The sequence below is a fragment of the Tachyglossus aculeatus genome, chromosome 5 (genome assembly GCF_015852505.1).
Source record: "Tachyglossus aculeatus isolate mTacAcu1 chromosome 5, mTacAcu1.pri, whole genome shotgun sequence".
Taxonomy (NCBI): Eukaryota; Metazoa; Chordata; class Mammalia; order Monotremata; family Tachyglossidae; genus Tachyglossus; species Tachyglossus aculeatus.
The window spans coordinates 60298623-60318423 of record NC_052070.1 but is presented as its reverse complement, the minus strand read 5'-3'; the positions used below and the strand labels follow the sequence as shown (position 1 = coordinate 60318423).

Below are 19801 nucleotides of genomic sequence, written 5' to 3'. Positions count from 1 at the left end.
CAAACATATATACATATATACAGGTGCTGTGGGGAAGGGAAGGAGGTAAGACGGGGGGATGGAGGGGGGAGTAGGGGGAGAGGAAGTAGGGGGCTCAGTCTGGGAAGGCCTCCTGGAGGAGGTGAGCTCTCAGTAGGGCTTTGAAGGGAGGAAGAGAGCTAGTTTGGCAGATGTTGGGAGGGAGGGCATTCCAGGCCAGGGGGAGGACGTGGGCCGGGGGTTGACGGCGGGACAGGCGAGAACGAGGTACGGTGAGGAGATTAGCGGCAGAGGAGCGGAGGGTGCGGGCTAGGCTGGAGAAGGAGAGAAGGGAGGTGAGGTAGGAGGGGGTGAGGTGATGGACAGCCTTGAAGCCAAGAGTGAGGAGTTTCTGCCTGTTGTGCAGATTGATTGGTAGCCACTGGTAGCCAATAGCATTTATTGAGCACTTACTGTGTACACTCATGAAGAAACCCCCTCAACAGGCCGATGCCCCTGCCAGGGTCAGCCATCACCTTGGCGTGGCTCCTAAATACTTCCAAAATTGGAAGGGGAGAATTCTCCCCTTAAATGCTCCTCTTCATCTCCTCTTTGCCTTTTTTTTAAAAATGGTATTTGTAAAGCATTCGTTATGGGCCAAGTACTGTACTAAACTCTGGGGTAGAGAGAAGATAATCCAGTTGGACACAGTCCCTGTCCCACATAGGACTCATGGTCTTAATCCCCATTTTACAGATGAGGTAACTGAGGCCCACAGAAGTGAAGTGACTTGCCCAAGGCCACACAGCTGGTGGTACAGGGATTAGAACTGACTCCCAGGCCTGGGCTCTATCCACTGGGCCACCCTGTTTCCTCACCCTCTAGCCTGAGGCCGGGGTGGTCTGGAGGAGGATGCTTTGCTCAGCGTCTGCATCTTTTGCTGATTTAATTAGAACCCCCTGCAGCTGCCTCTCAACGGTCAGGAGCCTGCCCATTTGTGCAGTTGGTGATGCAGGGGAGTCAGAAGGAGCTGGGTTCTAATCTCAGATCCACCACTGGTCTTCTGTGTGACTTCGGGCAAGCCACTTCAATTCTCTGTGCCGCAGTAATCTCACCTGTAAAATGGGATTAAGACCATGAGCCCCACTTGGGGCAGGGACTGTGTCCAACCCTATTTGCTTGTATCCACCTCAGCACTTAGTAGAGCACATGGCACATAGTAAGGACTTAACAAATACCACAATTATCATTATTATTATTATCTACTCCAGTGCTTAGAACAGTTCCTGGCACATAGAAAGCGCTTAACAAGTACCATCATTATTATAATTATTGTTATTAGATGGCAGCAACTCAGGATCCTCGGCTCCCGTCTCCCTGACAAGCCACGGCTGACAGTGACGTTGGCAGGAAGAGGGAGGCCCGGTGTGAAGGGAAGATTTCAGAGAGGTGCCTCGGCCGACTCTGCGGCCCCAGGCACCCCGAGCCCTCAGTGCCAAGGTGCCATTTGTGAGTTTCCTGCCCCCGAAGGAGAGGCCCAGGAGGGGCTCCACTCACTCGATCGGTCAATCAATTGTATTTATTGAGCGCTTACTGTGTGCAGAGCACCGTACTGAGCACTTGGGAGAGTACATCACAACATTATAACTGACCCAGTCCCTGCCCACAGCGAGCTCGGCAACGGAGGCCACACCAGTGTTTCCTCAGAAGCGGCCACTCGAGTCCGTCCCCGGGCGGGGTGAGGAGGGGAGAAGTTTGGGAATGCCCTTCCTTGAGGACCCCACTCTTGTTGGGTCAGTAGAGAGGCAGGGAGGAGCCAGATGCGTTCGGAAGAGGAGAGGAGATTTTTGATGTTCATTTCCACTCTGAGAATCGGAGAAATGGTGACATCCAGTGGTCTGCCTGGTTAGTTTGGGACAGTCTGTCCCAGCCAGCAGCCGCCCAAGCTTGGAAAGATTGGGGAGGCACCCTGAGGTGAGGTGTGTGTGTGGGACGGGGGCGGTGGCCTGGCCAGGGGAGGGGATTGTCTTCATTACTCTGCTCCCTGAGTTCAGAACAATGTTGCTCAGTTGAAAGACCCTGGATCTTGGAGTCACAGGACCTGGGTTCTGAACCCTGGCTCCGCCACACTTGTCCCTCGTGACCTTGGGCAAGTTACTTCAATAATAATAATAATAATAATTATGGTACTTGCTAAGTGCTTACTACGTGCTAAGCATGGTTTTAAGCCCTGGGGTAGATACAAGTTACTCAGGTTGGACACAGTCCCTGTCCCACATGGGGCTCACAGTCTTAACCCCCATTTTACAGCCGAGGCAACTGAGGCTCAGAGAGCCGAAATGACTTGCCCCGGGTCACACAGCAGACATGTGGTGGAGCCGAGATTAGAACACAGGTCCTTCTGACTCCAAGATCTGTGCTCTATCCACTCTGCTTCTTTGGATCACAGTTTCCTCATCTGAAAGACTGTGAGCCCCACATCCAACCTGGTTAGCTTGTATCTACCATGGCAGTTAGTACATTGCATGGCACATAGTAAATACTTAACAAATACCGTTAAAAAATAAAGCGCTGGAGGGGATGGCCACTCTCCCACCCAGGGATCCTGCCCTCCCAGACCAGGCTAGTGAGGATGGGGCGGTGGCTAGTGGCAAGCTGAGGGATTGGGGCAGAAGGGATCGTGTTCTGTTTAGCAGCAGGAGGGTTCCAAGCCACCACTGCCCCCGGACTCGGTGGGTTTGCGGAGATGGGACGGGGAGAAGCACAGCACGACCAGATGTCTGCATCTCTTTGCTTTCAGCGGGGAAGCAGCATGGCCTAGTGGATAGAGCAAGGGCCTGGGAGCCAGAGGGACCTGGGTTCTAATCCCAGATCCACCACTTGTCCGCTGAGTGAACTTGACCAAATCATTTCACTTCTCTGTACATCCACCACCTCACCTGTAAAGTGGGGATTGAGACTGTGAGCCCCATGTGAGACAGGTTGTATCTACCCCTGCGCTTAGAACAGGGCTTGACACATGGTACGTGCTTAACAAATACCATTATTATTTTTAGGATGATGATGATGTTCTGTGGAAAGTAGAATTCCCCAGCTTGCAGCGTTGGTAAAGTCTGGGTAGAACTGGGGCCCCCGGTGGGGGAATTCCCCACTGGCTACATCCTGGGTGAAGAAGCATCTGCTTGGATTTCGGACAGAGGACGGTGTATCGGGGAGTCACTGTCTGGCTCCTGTTCCCCAGTCTGCTCTTTCATTCATTCATTCAATCGTATTTATTGAGCGCTTACTGTGTGCAGAGCACTGTACTAAGCGCTTGGGAAGTACAAGTTTGCAACATATAGAGACGGTCCCTACCCAACAGAGGGCTCACAGTCTAGAAGGGGGAGACAGACAACAAAACAAAACATATAAACCAAATAAAATAGAATAAATATGTACAAATAAAATAGAGTAATAAATATGTACAAACATATATAACAGGTGCCGTGGGGAGGGGAAGGAGGTAAGGCAGGGGGGAGGGGGAGTAGGGGGAGAGGAAGGAGGGGGCTCAGTCTGGGAAGGCCTCCTGGAGGAGGTGAGCTCTCAGTAGGGCTTTGAAGGGAGGAAGAGAGCTAGCTTGGCGGATGAGCGGAGGGAGGGCATTCCAGGCCCGGGGGATGACGTGGGCCGGGGGTCGACGGCGGGACGGGCGAGAACGAGGCCCAGTGAGGAGATTAGCGGCAGATGAGCGGAGGGTGCAGGCTGGGCTGGAGAAGGGGAGAAGGGAGGTGAGGTAGGAGGGGGCGAGGTGATGGACAGCCTGGAAGCCGAGGGTGAGGAGTTCTTCTTTTCTGCAGTCTGAAAAGAAGCGTGACTTCTTAATGAATAGAGCACGGGCCAGGAAGCCAGAAGGACCTGAGTTCTAATTCCGGTTCTGCCACATGTCTGCTGTGAGACCTTGGGCAAATCACTAAACTTCTCTGGGCCTCAGTTCCCTCAGCTGTAAAATAGGGATAAAGACTGTGAGCACCATGTGGGACAGGGATGGTGCCCAGCCTGATTAGCTTGTATCTACCCCAGTGACACACAGGAAGCACTTATGTACCATAATTAATTAAATTCAGATGCCATAAAAGGAGAGTCAAAGGACTTTTTTAATGGTATTTGTTAAAGGCAGGAAGTGGGGCTTTCCCCTCTGGCTCTTTTTTCTTTTTAAATGGTCTTTGTTAAGCAAATGGTCTTTGAGAAGCAGCGTGGCTCAATGGAAAGAGCCCGGGCTTTGGAGTCAGAGGTCATGGGTTCAAATTTGCCACTTGTCAGCTGTGTGACTTTGGGCAAGTCACTTAACTTCTCTGGGCCTCAGTTCCCTCATCTGTAAAATGGGGATGAAGACTGTGAGTCCACTGTGGGACAATCTGATCACCTTGTATCTCCCCCAGCACTTAGAACAGTGCTTTGCACATAGCGCTTAAAAAATGCCATTATTATTATTATTAAGCACTTACTATGGGCCAGACACTGTATTAAGTGCTGCAGTAGGTACAAGAAGCAGCGTGGCTCAATGGAAAGAGCCTGGGCTTTGGAGTCAGAGGTCATGGGTTCAAATTCTGGCTCTGCCAATTGTCAGCTGTGTGACTTTGGGCAAGTCACTTAACTTCTCTGGGCCTCAGTTACCTCATCTGTAAAATGGGGGATTAAGACTGTGAAACCCCTGTGGGACAACTCGATTGCCTTGTAACCTCCCCAGTGCTTAGAACAGTGCTTTGCACATAGTAAGCTCTTAATAAATGCCAATATTATTATTATTATTACAAGCTAATCAGGTTGGACACCGTTCAGGTCCCCCTTGGGACTCACAGTCTTAATCCCATTTTCCAGATGAGGGAATTGAGGTCCAGAGAAGCAAAGTGACTTGCTCGAGTTCCCATAGCAGACAAAGTGGCGAAGCCAAGATTAGAATCCAAGTCCTTCTGATTTCCAGGCCCATGCTCCATCCACTAGGCCACACTGCTTCTCTTAGGACCTGGGTTCTAATCCTGAATCCACCACTTGCTTGCCTTCTGCCCTTGGGCATGTCACAGAGAAGCATCGTGGTTTAATGGATAGAGCAAGGGCCTGGGAGTCAGAAGGACCTGGGTTCTAATCCTGGCTCCACCACTTATCTGTTGTGTGACCCTGGGCAAGTGACTTCACTCCTCTGGACCTCAGTTACCTCATCTGTAAAATGGGATTAAGACTGTGAGCCCCTTGTGGGAGAGGGACAACCCAATTAACTTGCATCTACCCCAGACTTTGAACAGTGCTTGGCACATAGTAAGCCTTAACAAGTACCATAATTATTATCATTGTTATTATTCTATGTGCCACAGTTTCTTCATCTGTATAAGGGGGAGTCAATCCCGGTTCTCCCTTCTCCTTAGGCTGTGAGGCCCACATGGGACAGGGATTGTATCCAACCTCATCATCAATCATCAATCATATTTATTGAGTGCTTACTATGTGCAGAGCACTGTACTAAGCACTTGGGAAGTACAAATTGGCAACATATAGAGACAGTCCCTACCCAACAGTGGGCTCACAGTCTAAAAGGTGGGCTCACAACCTGATTATCTTGTGTCTACCCCAGTGCTTGACACATAGTAGGCACTTCACGAATACCACTATTATAATCATCACCCTCTGTTCAGTGTTCTGAAATGCTGCCTCTACTAGGTTGATGTCTTGGGGTTTTTTTCCCCTGCTTGACACATAGTAAGCGCTTCACAAATACCGCAATTATTGTTATTATCCCCATCTATTCAGTGGCCTGAAATGCTGCCCCTGCTAGAATGCTGTCTTGGGTTTTTTTCCCCTGCCTACCAGCAGGCCACTAGAAAATAACATCTTGTATCTCCTGCATTGCTTAGAACAGTGCTTGACGCATAGTAAGTGCTTAGCAAATACCATCGTCATCATCTGGAGGAGCCTTGGACCATGGCTGGACTTCCTCAAAGGCCACCGCTGGAAATAGCTCCCCAGATGACTTCCTACACCCCCTAAGCCCCCAGACCCCCCCCCCCCTTCCCACGCATTCACCTCAGAGCAGTTCTTGGGTTTTCCATGAAGGAAACCTCTGTGGTTTTGGAAACTTCTGAGCCTCTTAACTGGGTTTTTAACACTGATTTAACGTCAACTATTTACGGCCACTGTTTTAATCAGAATGCCTTTCCTTCCCTTGGTTGGATTTCACTTCCCCATAAGCAAGGAGTGAATGTGGGGTCATGTTGTTCCTAGTGAGGTGCACAGGTTTGGGAATGGGGCGTGCCCCAAGCTGCCGAGCACTCAAGCTGTTTCCTGTTCATCTCCCACCACAGCCCCGCATGCACATTCAGCTCCTCCAAGGCCAACCTGCTCGCCTTACCTGTCTCGCCACCGACCCCTGGCCCACATCTTCCCTCTGGCCTGCAATGCCCTCCCCTCATATCCGACAGATCAGCGCTTGCCCCATCTTCAAAGCCTTATGAAAATCACATCCCCCAGAGACCTTTACTGAGCAGCCCCTAATTTCCCCAGCTATTCACCCTCCCCACCTGCGTCACCTGTGTACTTTGGTCTGTACCCCATACAGCACTCTGTACTCATCCCATCCCCACAGCACTTACGTCATTATCCGCTTCCCCAATTTATTTTAATGTCTGTTTCCCCCTCTAGATCTTAAGTTCCTTGAGGGCAGGAATTGTGTCTGCTGACTCCACTTCGTTGCACTCTCCCAAGCACTTAGTTCAGGACTCTATGCGCAGTAAGCACTTAATAAATACCGCCGATCGATTGTGGATTCGCTTCTGGAGAGTAGAGATCGATGTGGCCCATCAGCTGACATCCGTTCCTTCTGATGAAAAGTACCATCGAGCTTTGCTTAGCAAGTGGAAAGTTCAGTCTTCCCTGGGAAACTTGGAAATCGATTGCTCTTCCATACGTGAGCCCAGAGAAACCTTGCAAACAAGCAGGAAAAAGCTTTTAACGAGCTAGGTTCCCGACCTTCCCCATCCCCAAATTGCTCTCTTCCTTCTTTCCATCCTCTCCAGGAGGGACCGAGGAGATTGAGTCTGTAGCACGCAGTGCAAGTCGCCTCACTTTAGGACACGTAAAAGAGTTGGAGAAGATACAGAGAAGGCCAACCGAGATGGTGGGTGGGATGGGATGACTTTTTTGTATATACAGTATTTGTTAAAGTACGTACTATGTGTTAGGGACTGTTCTAAGTGCTGGGGGGAGTTACAAGATAATTGGGTGGGACACAGTCTTAATCCCCATATTACAGAGGAGGTAACTGAGGCACAGAGGTGAAGTGATTTGCCCCAGGTCATACAGTAGACAAGGGGCAGAGCTGGGATTAGAACTCAAGTCCTTCCGACTCCCAGGCCATGCTTTTTCCACTGGGCCATGCTGTTTTCAGGAGAAATTATCTTGTTTCAGTCACATTTATTTATGGTATTAGTTAAGCGCTTACTATGTACCAGGCACTGTTCTAAGCACTGGGGTAGATACAAGTTAATCCATTCCTACATGGGGCTCAGAGTTTTAATCCCCATCCTCAAGTTAACTCGAGTCCCAGAGAAGCGAAGTGACTTCCCCGCGGTCACCCAGCAGACAAGTGACGGAGTTGGGATTAGAACCCAGGTCCATCTAAATCCCTGGCCCGTGCTCTCTCCACTGGGCGACACTACTTCTCTCTTCTCTCCTGGGAAGCTGAATCAGCTATTCAAATGTATTGTTTAGCACTTAGTACAGTGCTCTGCACACAGTAAATGCTCAATAAATACAATTGACTGATGGACGGTACTCTCCCAAGTGCTTAGTCCACTGCTCCGCACACAGTCAGCCCTCAGTAAATACCGTTGATCGATTGACCGATCGATGGGTAGAATTGTATTTATCGAGCACCTGCTGTGCAGGCTGAGAGGTGACAGTTACGAAGCTTAGCAAATCCTGAAGGGGCTGGGCAGGGACAAACACGGGATTACCACTGACCAGTTGCCACATCAGCAGAGTGAGGAGCCCTGATTAGAGCTGAAAGGTGGCCTGATCACCTGAAACCAGAGCTGGGAAAGCCCAGGGGAAATCATACAGCCTACACATGGCAGCAACTGCCAGGGGCTGGGATGGATGCGTGTATGAACAGGGAAGTTAGAGGTCTGGAAGAGTCCATTCCTGTCTCTGAAGGGAGGCGTCAAGGTGGCCACAACCGGCACACGGTTCTTCTGGAATTTTGGTGCCCCAGTCAGGGATGGCATACTGGCCAGGATGGACCATGGGACTGAGCTGGCAATGGACAGATGTGATTATTAGTAATAATAGTAATGGTATTTGTTAAGGGCTTATTATGTGTCCAGCACTGTTCTAAACACTGGGGTAGATACAAGCTAATCAGGTTGGTCACAGTCCCTGTTCCACATGGGGCTCACAGTCTTAATCCCCATTTTACAGAGGGGGTAACTGAGGCACAGGGAAGTTAAGTGACTTGCCTATGGTCACACAGCGGATCAGGGGCAGTAGAGAAGATGTTCTCAGATCATCAGCCTTGTTACTTTACCCAGAGCGTAATGTCAAGGCCCTAGGGGGTTGCTGATATGAGACTAGTCCAGAGAAGATGGGGAGCTGAGAGCTCCCTGCTTTTGTTTGGCTATTTCGAGTACCCCTATTGGACCCTGATTTTTTTTTTTTAATATGGCATTGGTGAAGCACTTACTATGTGTCAAGCACTGTTCTAAGCGCTGAGGTAGATACAAGACAGGCTGTATGCAGTCCCAGTCCCACTTAGTGCTCACCGTCTAAGTCAGACAGAGGAGGATTTAATCCCCATTTTACAGATGAGGTAACTGAGGCACAGAGAATTTAAATGACATGCCCAAGAACATACTGCAAAGGGAAGAGCCGGGATTAGAACCCAAGACTTCCGGCTCCCAAAGCTGTGCTCTTTCCACTAGGCCCTGCTGCTTCTCAATTCGTGACTTCTTCCAAACAACCTTCCTTCAGACCTCATTCACCCTGACTAATTTAGGGTTTCCTATTCTACAGCCCAAGTTAAACAGGATAGGGAGAATTTGCTAAATCTAAATTTTCTGATCTCTTAGGATAGAGTATTTTTTGTACACTTTTAGCTCTGAGAACACCAAGAATCTGATCACCATCAATGATATTTATTGAGCACTTACTGTGTGCGGAGCGCTGTACTAAGCATTTGGGAGAGTTCAGTACAACACAGTTGGAAGACACGCTCCCTACCCTGCCCACAATGAGTTGGCTATCTAGATTTGGGAAACAGAGCCCAGGAACGAAGCCTTTTCTTGGTGGGATTCTCCCTGAGGGATGTTGGGCAGCGCTCTATCTGCAAAAGAAAATCTAGGTTTGATTCCGGTACCTTGCCTTCACAAGAAGGCAGTTTTGAATTTGTATTAGAGAAAGGAAAATTGGGGTAGCTCTAAGGCTTAGGGTTTTTTGTCGGTTTTTTAATGGCATTTGATAAGCTCTTACTATGTGCCAGGCACTGTTCGAAGCGCTGGAGTAGATGATGATGATAATAACTGTGGTATTTATTAAGTGCTTACTATGTGCCGGGCACTATTCCAAGCACTGGGGTAGATGATGATGATAATAACTGTGGTATTTATTAAGCGCTTACTTTGTGCCAGGCATTGTTCTAAGCGCTGGGGTAGATACAAGCTAATCAGGTTGGACACAGTGCCTGTCCCACGTGGGCCTCACAGTCTTAATCCCCGGTTTACAGATGAGGAAACCGAGGCCCACAGAAGTAAAGCGACTCGCCCAAGGTCACACAAAGCAGATGGGGGCAGAGGCGGGATTAGAACCCGCGTCCTTCTGACTCCCAGGCTCCTGTTCTAATCTTCTAGGCCCTGCTGCTCAGTGTACAGAAGTGGTAGGACACTTCTGAAGGTGTCAGCAGCCCTCCAGGGTGTCTTTTCACAGCTTCTCCCTCCAACAGAAATGCTGCTGGTCAGCATGGGTTGTCAGCTGGCGGGGAGGGAGGGTGGCAGGGGGTAGGACAGCTGCAGAGAAAACCAGATTGGGGGAAATTGGCCCTGTAAACAGTTCTCATTCATCTGTACTGGTGGTATCAAGACCCTCATTTCATACCCTTCTTCCTACCCTCTGCCTGCCAGAAAAATGACAGACATCAGTAAGCCTCTAGCCAGGGATTTGTCGTGGCAGTGCAAAAAGAGATCGCCGAAAACGGCTCCAAGCCCCTTCTGGAGGCTCCTGACCCACCTGCCGGCTGAGCCGCCGTGAGCACTTGTATTGAAAACCTTTTTCCTCCAAGGTTGGGTTTTATCTGCGGCTTATGGTGTCATTTGGTCGCGACCCCTAAGGTGAAGTTATCTTTCGAAAATTGGAGCATATCAGTTTTTCTTAGCTGTTTTGAAAAAGCTTTAATGCAAAGAGTAAGCAAGTGAAGATCCATAAGAAACAGTCATGTATTGGTTTCTTTAACTGCTTTTGTGTGTCAGGTACTTCTAAGACTCTTATTCTGTGCTGGCCCACACCACCTGTATATATGTATATATGTTTGTATGTATTTATTACTCTCTTTTATTTGTACATATTTATTCTATTTTATTTTGTTAATATGTTTTGTTTTGTTGTCTGTCTCCCCCGTCTAGACTGTGAGCCCACTGTTGGGTAGGGACCGTCTCTATATGTTGCCAACTTGTACTTCCCAAGCGCTTAGTACAGTGCTCTGCACACAGTAAGCGCTCAATAAATATAATTGAATGAATGAATGAATGAAGTCTTGAGCTAAAGGAAGGACTCTGAATTCCCATTTAAATGACCATCATCGTTTCAAGTATTTTTATCTGGGTTTTTGTTCACGGGCTCCTCCTGCCTGACAAATGGAATGGGAAAAGGCTTGGCGGGGACCTCACTGGTCCCTCTAGACTTTCAGCTCCTTGAGCACAGGGAATGGGTCTACCAACTCAGTTGTTCTATACTCTGCCCAATGTACAGTACAGTATAGCATCGTGGGTAGAGCACGGGTTTGGGAGTCGGAGGTCGTGGGTTCTAATGCTGGCCCCACCACTTGTCAACTGTGTGACTTTGGGCAGGACACTTAGCTTCTCTATGCCTCAGCTACCTCATCTGTAAAATGGGGTTTGAGACTGTGAGCCCCACATGGGACAGGGACTGTGTCCAACCTGATTTGCTTGTATCTACCCCAGTGCTGAGTACAGTGCCTGGCACCTAGTAAGTGCTTAACAAATACTACTACTATTATTATTATTATTATTATTATTACAGTAAGCATTCAATAAACACTGCTGATGGCTTGATTCCTGCACCCAGCCCCGGTTGCCCAAAGAATGTATCAACTCTATAATATTGTTATATTGTACTCACCAAAGTGCCTGGTACAGTGCTCTAAACAGCATGGCATAGTGGATAGAGCACTGGCCTCGGAGTCAGAAGGTCATGGGTTTTAATCCTGGCCCCGCACTTGTCTGCTGGGTGACCTTGGGCAATTTGCTTCACTTCTCTAGGCCTCAGTTATCTCATCTGAAAAATGGGGATTGAGAGTGTGGGCCCCATATGGGACAGGGACTGTGTCCTACCCGATTTGCTTGCATCCACTCTAGGGCTCAGTAATAATAATAATAATAATAATAATAATAATGGTATTTGTTAAGTGCTTACTATGTGCCAAGCTCTGTTCTAAGTGCTGGGGTAGATACAAGGTTATCAGGTTGTGCCACGTGGGGCTCACAGTCTTCATCCCCATTTTACAGATGAGGTAACTGAGGCACAGGGAAGCTAAATGACTTGCCCAAAGTCACACAGCTCACAAGTGGTGGAGTTGGGATTAGAACCCGCTACCTCCAACTCCCAAACCTGTGCTCTTTCCACTAAGCCACGCTGCTACACTTAGTAAGTGCGTAACAGATACCATAATTACTACTGTAAACACTCAATAACTGTGATTGATAAATTTGTGCGGGGAGAGCCAGCTGGCACTACTTACCAGCTAAGAACTCCCTGTGGCATGGTTGGCTAAACAAGGTCCCCAAATACTCTGTGGCAACTGGATTCCACAGAAATTCAGGGGGCCGAGCTCGCTATCGACTCGGGCAAGCTGCCTGCTGCCTTCCTGCCTCTCCCCGGCTGCCCTCTAGGCCCTGATCAATCAATCAATCGATCAATCAATCGTATTGAGCGCTTACTGTGTGCAGAGCACTGTACTAAGCGCTTGGGAAGTACAAGTTGGCAACATATAGAGACAGTCCCTACCCAACAGTGGGCTCACAGTCTAAAAGGGGGAGACAGAGAACAAAATCAAACATACTAACAAAATAAAATAGAATAGATATGTTGTATGCCCAAACGGAGCGGGCTGGACTGGGGTTGGAAGTGTCAGCTGTGCCCAGGTGCCAGGCTGGCATTTTAGCTTTGCGTTTCCTTTGCTGGTTGCGACAGACGTTGTGATGATTTTGCCACGCTATTAATTTCAGGGCACAACGGCTGGCTTGTTTGTCGTTTGGTAGGGAAGCAGTGAGGGCTGGGACTCAGAGGACCTGGGTTCTAATCCTGCCTCCGCCACTTACCGCTGTGAGACCTCGGGCAGGTGACTTCACTTCTTGGTACCTCAGTTCCCTCATCTGCAAAATGAGAAGCAGATGCAGCAGAAGATGAGCAGATGAGAGAAGCAGCGTGGCTCAATGGAAAGAGCACGGGCTTTGGAGTCAGAGGTCATGGGTTCAAATCCCGGCTCTTCTAATTGTCAGCTGTGTGGCTTTGGGCAAGTCACTTCACTTCTCTGTGCCTCAGTTACCTCATCTGTAAAATGGGGATTAAGACTGTGCGCCCCCTGAAGGACAACCTGATCGCCTTGTAACTTCCCCAGCGCTTAGAACAGTGCTTTGCACATAGTAAGCGCTTAATAAATGCCATCAAAAAAAAAAAAATCCCGGCTCCACCAACTGTCAGCTGTGTGACTTTGGGCAAGTCACTTAACTTCTTTGGACCTCAGCTCCCTCACCTGTAAAATGGGGATGAAGACTGTGAGCCCCCCATGGGACAACCTGATTACCTTGTAACCTCCCCAGTGCTTAGAACAGCGCTTTGCACATAGTAAGCGCTTAATAAATGCCATTATTATTATTATTAAAATGGGGATTCAAAAGCCTGTTCTCTCTCCACTTAGACTGTGAGCCCCAAGTGGGTGATAGTGTATCTACCCTAGCACTTAGTGCAGTGCTTGGCGCACAGTAAGTACTTAAGTCTCGCAGATAACATTTTTTGAGGGGACACCTCTCCAACCCTCCGGTAGAGCCTTTTTCCCACCTAGGAACATCCATCCGAGGCTGTAAGGCAGCCGGATCGGCTGCTGGCTCACGCCCGGAGCCCCGGGATCCCAGACGGTGCAAGACCCGTGTGGGCTTTAGACGTCCAGCCCCCTGACTCGGCTCTGCTCACTCTCTCCGTCAGCTGGAGAAGAAGCAGGCCCTCCCTCCGTTCCAGCCACAGATCACCGAGGACTACGGTCTGGATAACTTCGATACCCAGTTCACCAGCGAACCTGTGCAGCTAACCCCCGATGACGAGTAAGTCCTCAGGGCCGGGAGCCGAGGCTGGCTGAGCGGGGTCAGGGTCGGGCCCAGAAGCAGAGGGTGGGTCGGGGTCGGGGGCAGAAGACGGCTGAGCGGGGCGGGGGAGTCGGGCCCAGAAGTGGAAGGTGGCTGAGCGAGGTCAGGACTGGGATGGGGCAGAGGATGGCTGAAAGGGGAAGGGGTCGGGACCGAGGTCAGCGGACGCGGAGGGTCAGGCCAGAGCGCTCAGAGGCCCGTCTGGCTGAATTTGGGCACGGGGACGTCCTCCCTCTAGCCTGGTACGCCCTGCCCTCTCTCCTCACAGCCGACAATTAAAGTGACTCTTCCCGCTTTCAAAGCTTAATCCAAGGCACATCTCCTCCAAGAGGCCTTCCCTGTCCAAGCCCCCCTTTCCTCTTCTCCCGCTCCCTTCTGCGTCGCCCTGACTCGCTCCCTTTATTCACCCCCACTCCCGGCCCCACAGCACTTCTGTCCATATCTGTCATTTATTTATTTCTACAATGTCTGCCTCCCCCTCTAGACTATCAGCGCTTAGAACAGTGCTTGGCACATAGGAAGCTCTTAACAAATACCATCATCATTATTATTATTATAAGCTAGTCGTAGGCAGGGATGTGTCTGTTGTTACAGTGTACTCTCCCAAACGCTTAGTACAGTGCTCTGCACACATCAAGAACTCAGTAAATGTGACTGAATGAATGACATGCTCGGTGTTAACAGGCAACAAAGGCAGGGCTGGTGTGAAAACCCCCGTGAACCCTCTCCCCACCCTTAGCCACCCTGTCTCTGCCGTGAATCAAGCCAGCCCTTCCTCTGTCCCCGAAAGGGAAGTCCGCGTTCACAAAAATAGTGCATTAAGATGTCCCAAAGACCTGACCTCCTATGCACGTGGCATTGCCATGTTGGGAAAAAACAACAACAGGGCAGTGATCACTCTCTTCTCCCTCTTCTCCTCCAGGGATGTCATCAAAAGAATAGACCAGTCAGAGTTCGAAGGGTTTGAATACATCAATCCGTCACTGCTTTCCACGGAGGAGTCGGTATGAAGAGGCGACGTCTCCCTTGCGGACAGATAATGTGAATGAACTTTTTAAATTTACCCTTAACTACAGTATATGCATGCGAGGCTGGGGAACTGTCAGGCCGGGACGGAGACCAATGATTTAAAAAAACGAAACAAAAAAACAATTGCTGCTGAAAATCAAAGAGAAGAAATTCCGGTGGGCGTCTTCCTCTACGTCACGCGGTTTCTGACAGAGCTCGGACCCTGGACGTGACCGGCTTCGTTACCGAAGGGATCTGCACATCGTGCCCGCTTCACGGAGGATCGGCCAGGCATCGCATCCCGGTAAGGAGAGGCCAATCCCACGCTGGCGGACTTGCACACTTTCTACTGCATCCCGGGGGCGGCGACCTCTCCCTCGCCGCCCCAGCTCCCCAATCGAAGAATATGAAAGTGTAAAATCCTGAAGAATAAAGCGTTACAGTGGTGTTGAAGCTGATTTTTGATGCCTTTTTTCACAAGTGGCACCCGTCTGTCGTCTCGGATACGATGTGTAAATCAAAGAGGAGTTGTGTTTTATTAGCTATTGCCACAGAAGTTTGGGTACAGAAGTTTAAGTGCCTAAATGGATAAACTGCAACGAAGAATTTTTACAAATTCGGAACACTTTCTAAGCCCCGGTAAGTTCTTGTTAATATTTAACACGTATTTTCATACGGAGCACGCAATGAGTGGCTGCAGTCTAATGCTTTGAACACGTCGTTACCAAATTGCAAGGAGGCATGAAGGAGCGGTGCTGGCTTTAATTTGGAATTCACTCTGATCATGGAAGGAAAATTGGGCTCTTTAGATTTGAAAATGGTGTTCCCCCAAAGCATCGCCAGACCAAAAACTCTTTTAGAAACCACCAAATTTGCACACAAAATAAATTTTCTGGAAGATGCTTAAGCAGTGCCTATGTGATGTCTTGTGTCATGTATTAGATTGTTGGGAGAAATTGTTTTCCGGTAACACGCTCTTCAGAATTAGGAAATAGGAAAAAGCAAAACTGTGTTACGGATCTTCGCCTTAAAAATTTAAACTAGCAACATCCTTAAACGTACGTAGTCTGTTTTCCCGGTAAAGCACACCTCCTGCTTTGAATAATCCGTCGGCTTTGACGGCGAGCGTACGTCCCGGAATGATTATTCCGCTCTCGGAAAGCCGAGCTCTTCGGGATTCCTAGTTCGGCTGCTAGTGCTTGGAGGAGAAACATCCCCCGGTAGATCGGAGCCGATGGGTGGCAGCTCCCCATTGGATCCCGTCTCTTTTGGAAACCAAAAATATGAACGAAAGGGGAGGAAGGGGACGGGGCAGCCAGTGGTTTTACCATGACGGCCTAACGTCCAGCCCTACCCCTGAGGGCTAACGAGGCCCAGGGCAGGCAGCCGTGTTGCCCGTGTTTGTGTCCCGTCCCCCCCGCCACTGCAGGGGAGAGGAATGGGAAGGCCTCTGATGGGACTTTGGTTTCACCATGTCGTGTGGCTTGTGATTGTGGCTGAAAGCAGAGGAGGGGAGATCGAACGGAAATCTCGTGCCGTTAAACCTGGCCAGATTGGGTGTCCACAGGTGTCGGACAAAGTGCGGCTTTTCTCCCCTGCTCCCTCTCCACGATCACACGGGTTTCTCAGGGTCCCGCGCGGCGGCCATACGTCCGTGCCGGGGGGTGCTAGGGTGAGACGGCCAAAATGTGGTTGACGGTCCGGCCTCAGCCACCGGCTCCCGCGCTCCCCTCCGAGCCCCGGCGGGGGTCCCGTCCGGGCCCGCCGCCGGACGGTCATGACCTCTGTAACCCCGCCACCGCCCCGGTGAGTTCGCGTTGCTCGGGGGTGGGGGGTGGCGTCTTTCCTGGTAAGAAATCTGGCTTTTAACCAGCACCACCTCCCTCGCCTAGAGACCCTCACCTCCAAAGGAAAGCGGGGGTCCGAGCCGCGGAGCCGCTTCCCGGTGGCACCAATCCCGAGCCTTCCGGCTTCTCGTGGGGCTACTGTTGATGGGGCCTAAGCCCGTCTCCCTGGCCACCCCTCACCGCCCCCAGAGTAATTCTCACGGAGATCCGGTGGTTTGGACAGAGAGACAAGCTCTCCCTGGCCCCCTGACGACACGCCGGCTCGGAGCGGTCGGACCATTCCGTGGCAGGCGGTCGGACCGGAGCGACTTGTTGGCCCCGGGCCGGACCCAATGCCCTCAGTTGATCCCAATTTAAGGCATTTACACTATTGCTGTTGCCAAATCGTTTGCTGGTTCCAAGTTGGGTTGCTCGTGCGCCAGTGTATATGAATCATGTTCTGTTTCTGATGAAAGGGAGATTTTTTTATATAAAGTACTTGTTTTATAAACGAAAGCAAATGAAGGATGTTAATTGTGTGGTTTGGAGAAAAAAAAAAAATCCTAATATATTACAGACGGATCCCGTAATGATATATAGTTGTCTTATTTGAAATAGTAAATGAAAACTCTAGCTAATTTAATGACTGTAAAACAGTAAATATGTTCTTGTAGTTTTGTATAATTAATTAGTTGAGATCTTTGCTGACCAGTTTTAATTGTGCAGAAGATGGTATACTAATCCATAACAGCTGAGATCATTTATATTCTTGCACACATCTATTAAAAACTTTAATGAAAAAGCTGAATGGATTGATTTTTTTTTTAATTAAAAGACAGAAAGATTTCACCACAAGAGTTTTTTTAGGTCATTGGAAAGGAAAAGATACGGTATCTGGCTATGTTTTGATCTTGTACTTTTCTAGTGCGATTCCATTCCATTTGATCCCAAACCGGAGTGCCAAAGGGCCCCCGGAGGGATGCCCGGGGGGAGGAATCTTCATCCAAATATGTCATCTTCACCTGTGTCCCCTGTGTCCAGAGGTCTCTTGGTTACATTGAGCCACTTTCTAGGGGTCCAGGAGGGTGAGGCAGTTTAAGGAACTAGAGTGAAATGAATCCGCCCCAAAGTCTTGAAAGGAACAAACCAAAACTGGCACAGTGAAAAAGGAATCAAAGGTTTGTAATGAGCGCCTACTGTATGCAGAGCGCTGGAGTAAGCATTTAATAATAATAATAATAATGGCATTTGTTAAATGCTTACTATGTACCAAGCACTGTTCAGAATGTTGGGGTAGATACAAGGTAATGAGGTTGTCCCCCGTGGGGCTCACATCACAGTCTTAATCCCCATTTTATAGATGAGGTAACTGAGGCCCAGAGAATCAATCAATCGTATTTATTGAGCGCTTAGTGTGCAGAGCACTGTACTAAGCGCTGGGAAGTAAAAGTTGGCAACATATAGAGACAGTCCCTACCCAACAGTGGGCTCATAGTCAAGTGAAGTGACTTGCCCAAAGTCATAGAGCTGACAAGTGGAGGAGCCGGGATTAGAACCCATGGCCTCTAACTCCCAAGCCCAGGCTCTTTGTACTAAGCCACGCTGCTTCCCTTTGAGAGAGTAGAGTCGGTAGACAAGATCCCGGCCCTCCGTCTACAGGGAGAGATCGGGAGTTGTTCAGCACTGCGCCTTGTTGCCTAATTTGGTGAATCGACCCCTGTCCTCTGTGTGACCAAGATGGCAAGTCGGGAGGCAGGGGCCTTCACATGAGGGAGGGGAGATGCACATTTTTGTGCCACTGTCAGCCACCTATGTCACTTAGCCTCCAACGACGTAACTCTAGGGTCCAGTGGCAACCCGGAGCCTCCGTTTCACAGAATGACTTGATCAAACAATGGTATTAAGTGCTTACTGTGTGCAGAGTACTGTAGTAAGCACTCGGGAGTGAGTCTGATACAACAAAATTGAGAGACATGTTCCCCGACCCCGAGGAGCTTACAGTCTTGAGCTGAGGAAATGATCGTTCCTCTTCCTTTATTCAAATAACGTGGCTTGAAAAATAAAACCTGTGAGCACCCGCATCTTAAAGAGGAATGCTTTGGAGTGTCTGCGAGGTGAAGGCCTTTCCCTCATGAGTGCCCAGGTCCAAGGAGAATCTGGGGTAGAAAGGATACATTGATTCCCAGCCTCCTAATAGTGATTTGAGGAGTGGGGCTGGAGCTTGGGAGCACAGCTCCTTCGAGGCATTTCTTCTCAGAAGAAAATGCTGTGTAACGAAGACCTTCGGTCCGTTTATGCGTGAGCCTCCCGTTGGACTTCTCTTCTAGCCCTTTAACCCCCATTAAGGTCCTACCGTACCGTTAGTGTGTCCGAGTCCATCGGAGATCGGAAACGTCCCAGCGGGCTGCTCTAAGTGTCGGCTTGCTGGTCCGCTAGTTTGGGGTTGGGGAAATGATTTAGACAAAGCCACCCTTTCCTGTGATTTTACAGGGTTGGCTGAGGGGTGGAAAACGGCCATTGATTCACTTTGGGTTCCTGGTTACTCAGGCCACAGGGGCTCCGTGTGCGGCTCCTTCGCAAACTGCGACCGGAGGGGTTTCCGGCAGGCTTCCCGACCATGAGGGCTGAGAGACGGCAGAGTTGCATTACCCCGGGAAGGAGGGAAATCCCCTGAAGGAGGGGAACCCCTTGACAACCCCCCCAACCACCCGGGGAGGCTTGTACAAATTGAGGTGGCAATGCTCCTGCCTTCTGGTCAGGCCTGAAGGCCAAGAACAGACAAGGCTGGAGTGGAACTTTTTCCCCGGCCCTAAACTGTGTAATTCCACCACTTTTTGAAAGGGGATGGAGTGGAGGAGGGACACAGCCACTCCCTCTGCAACAGGTCATCCCCCACCTTCGCCTCTCCCAGGCCTCCATCTCCCCTGCAACTCCCTCCCAGTTCCTCTGTTTTTCCCAAAGGGTGCACTGGGGTCACTTGTCTGCTGCGTGATCTCGGTGCAAGTCCCTTCACTGTGCCTCATTTCCTTTGTAAAATGGGGATTGAGACCGTCAGCCCCATGTGGGACAGGGACTGAGTCCAACTGCCTTGCATGTATCCACCCCAGTGCTTAGTACTGTGCCTGGCGCACACAGTAAGTGCTTAACAAATACCATAATTATTATTATCTTGGTTAGCCATCCAAACGCTCCACAGGCCAGGGGACCTGATCGCGGTTCCCCCTGGTTTGTGCATAGATGGCGGTGGCAGCAGCCAGGAGGAGCCTGGAAACTGACTGGACAGGGGACGGGGAGGGGCATGTCAGTGCCCCGGGGGATGCCGGGCTGGAACCTGGGATGCCAGTGGCTGCACCCACCGTGCCAGTGGGTTTACTGGTTCAGCCCAGCTCAAGCAGG

General features: G+C 49.9%; 1 protein-coding gene across 4 annotated transcripts in view; it reads left to right on the top strand.

Moving 5' to 3' along the window:
• The window catches only part of PRKCZ (protein kinase C zeta), a 219688-nt gene extending 202475 nt beyond the window's left edge, over nt 1–17213 (top strand). For all 4 annotated transcript variants that reach the window (XM_038746338.1, XM_038746339.1, XM_038746341.1 and 1 more), the window contains 2 exons: nt 13414–13529; nt 14494–17213. In XM_038746338.1, the coding sequence (XP_038602266.1) occupies nt 13414–13529; nt 14494–14581 (204 nt within the window). In that variant the 3' untranslated portion in view covers nt 14582–17213. The remainder of the gene's footprint in view (nt 1–13413; nt 13530–14493) is intronic.
• Nucleotides 17214–19801: the final 2588 nt, after the last annotated feature.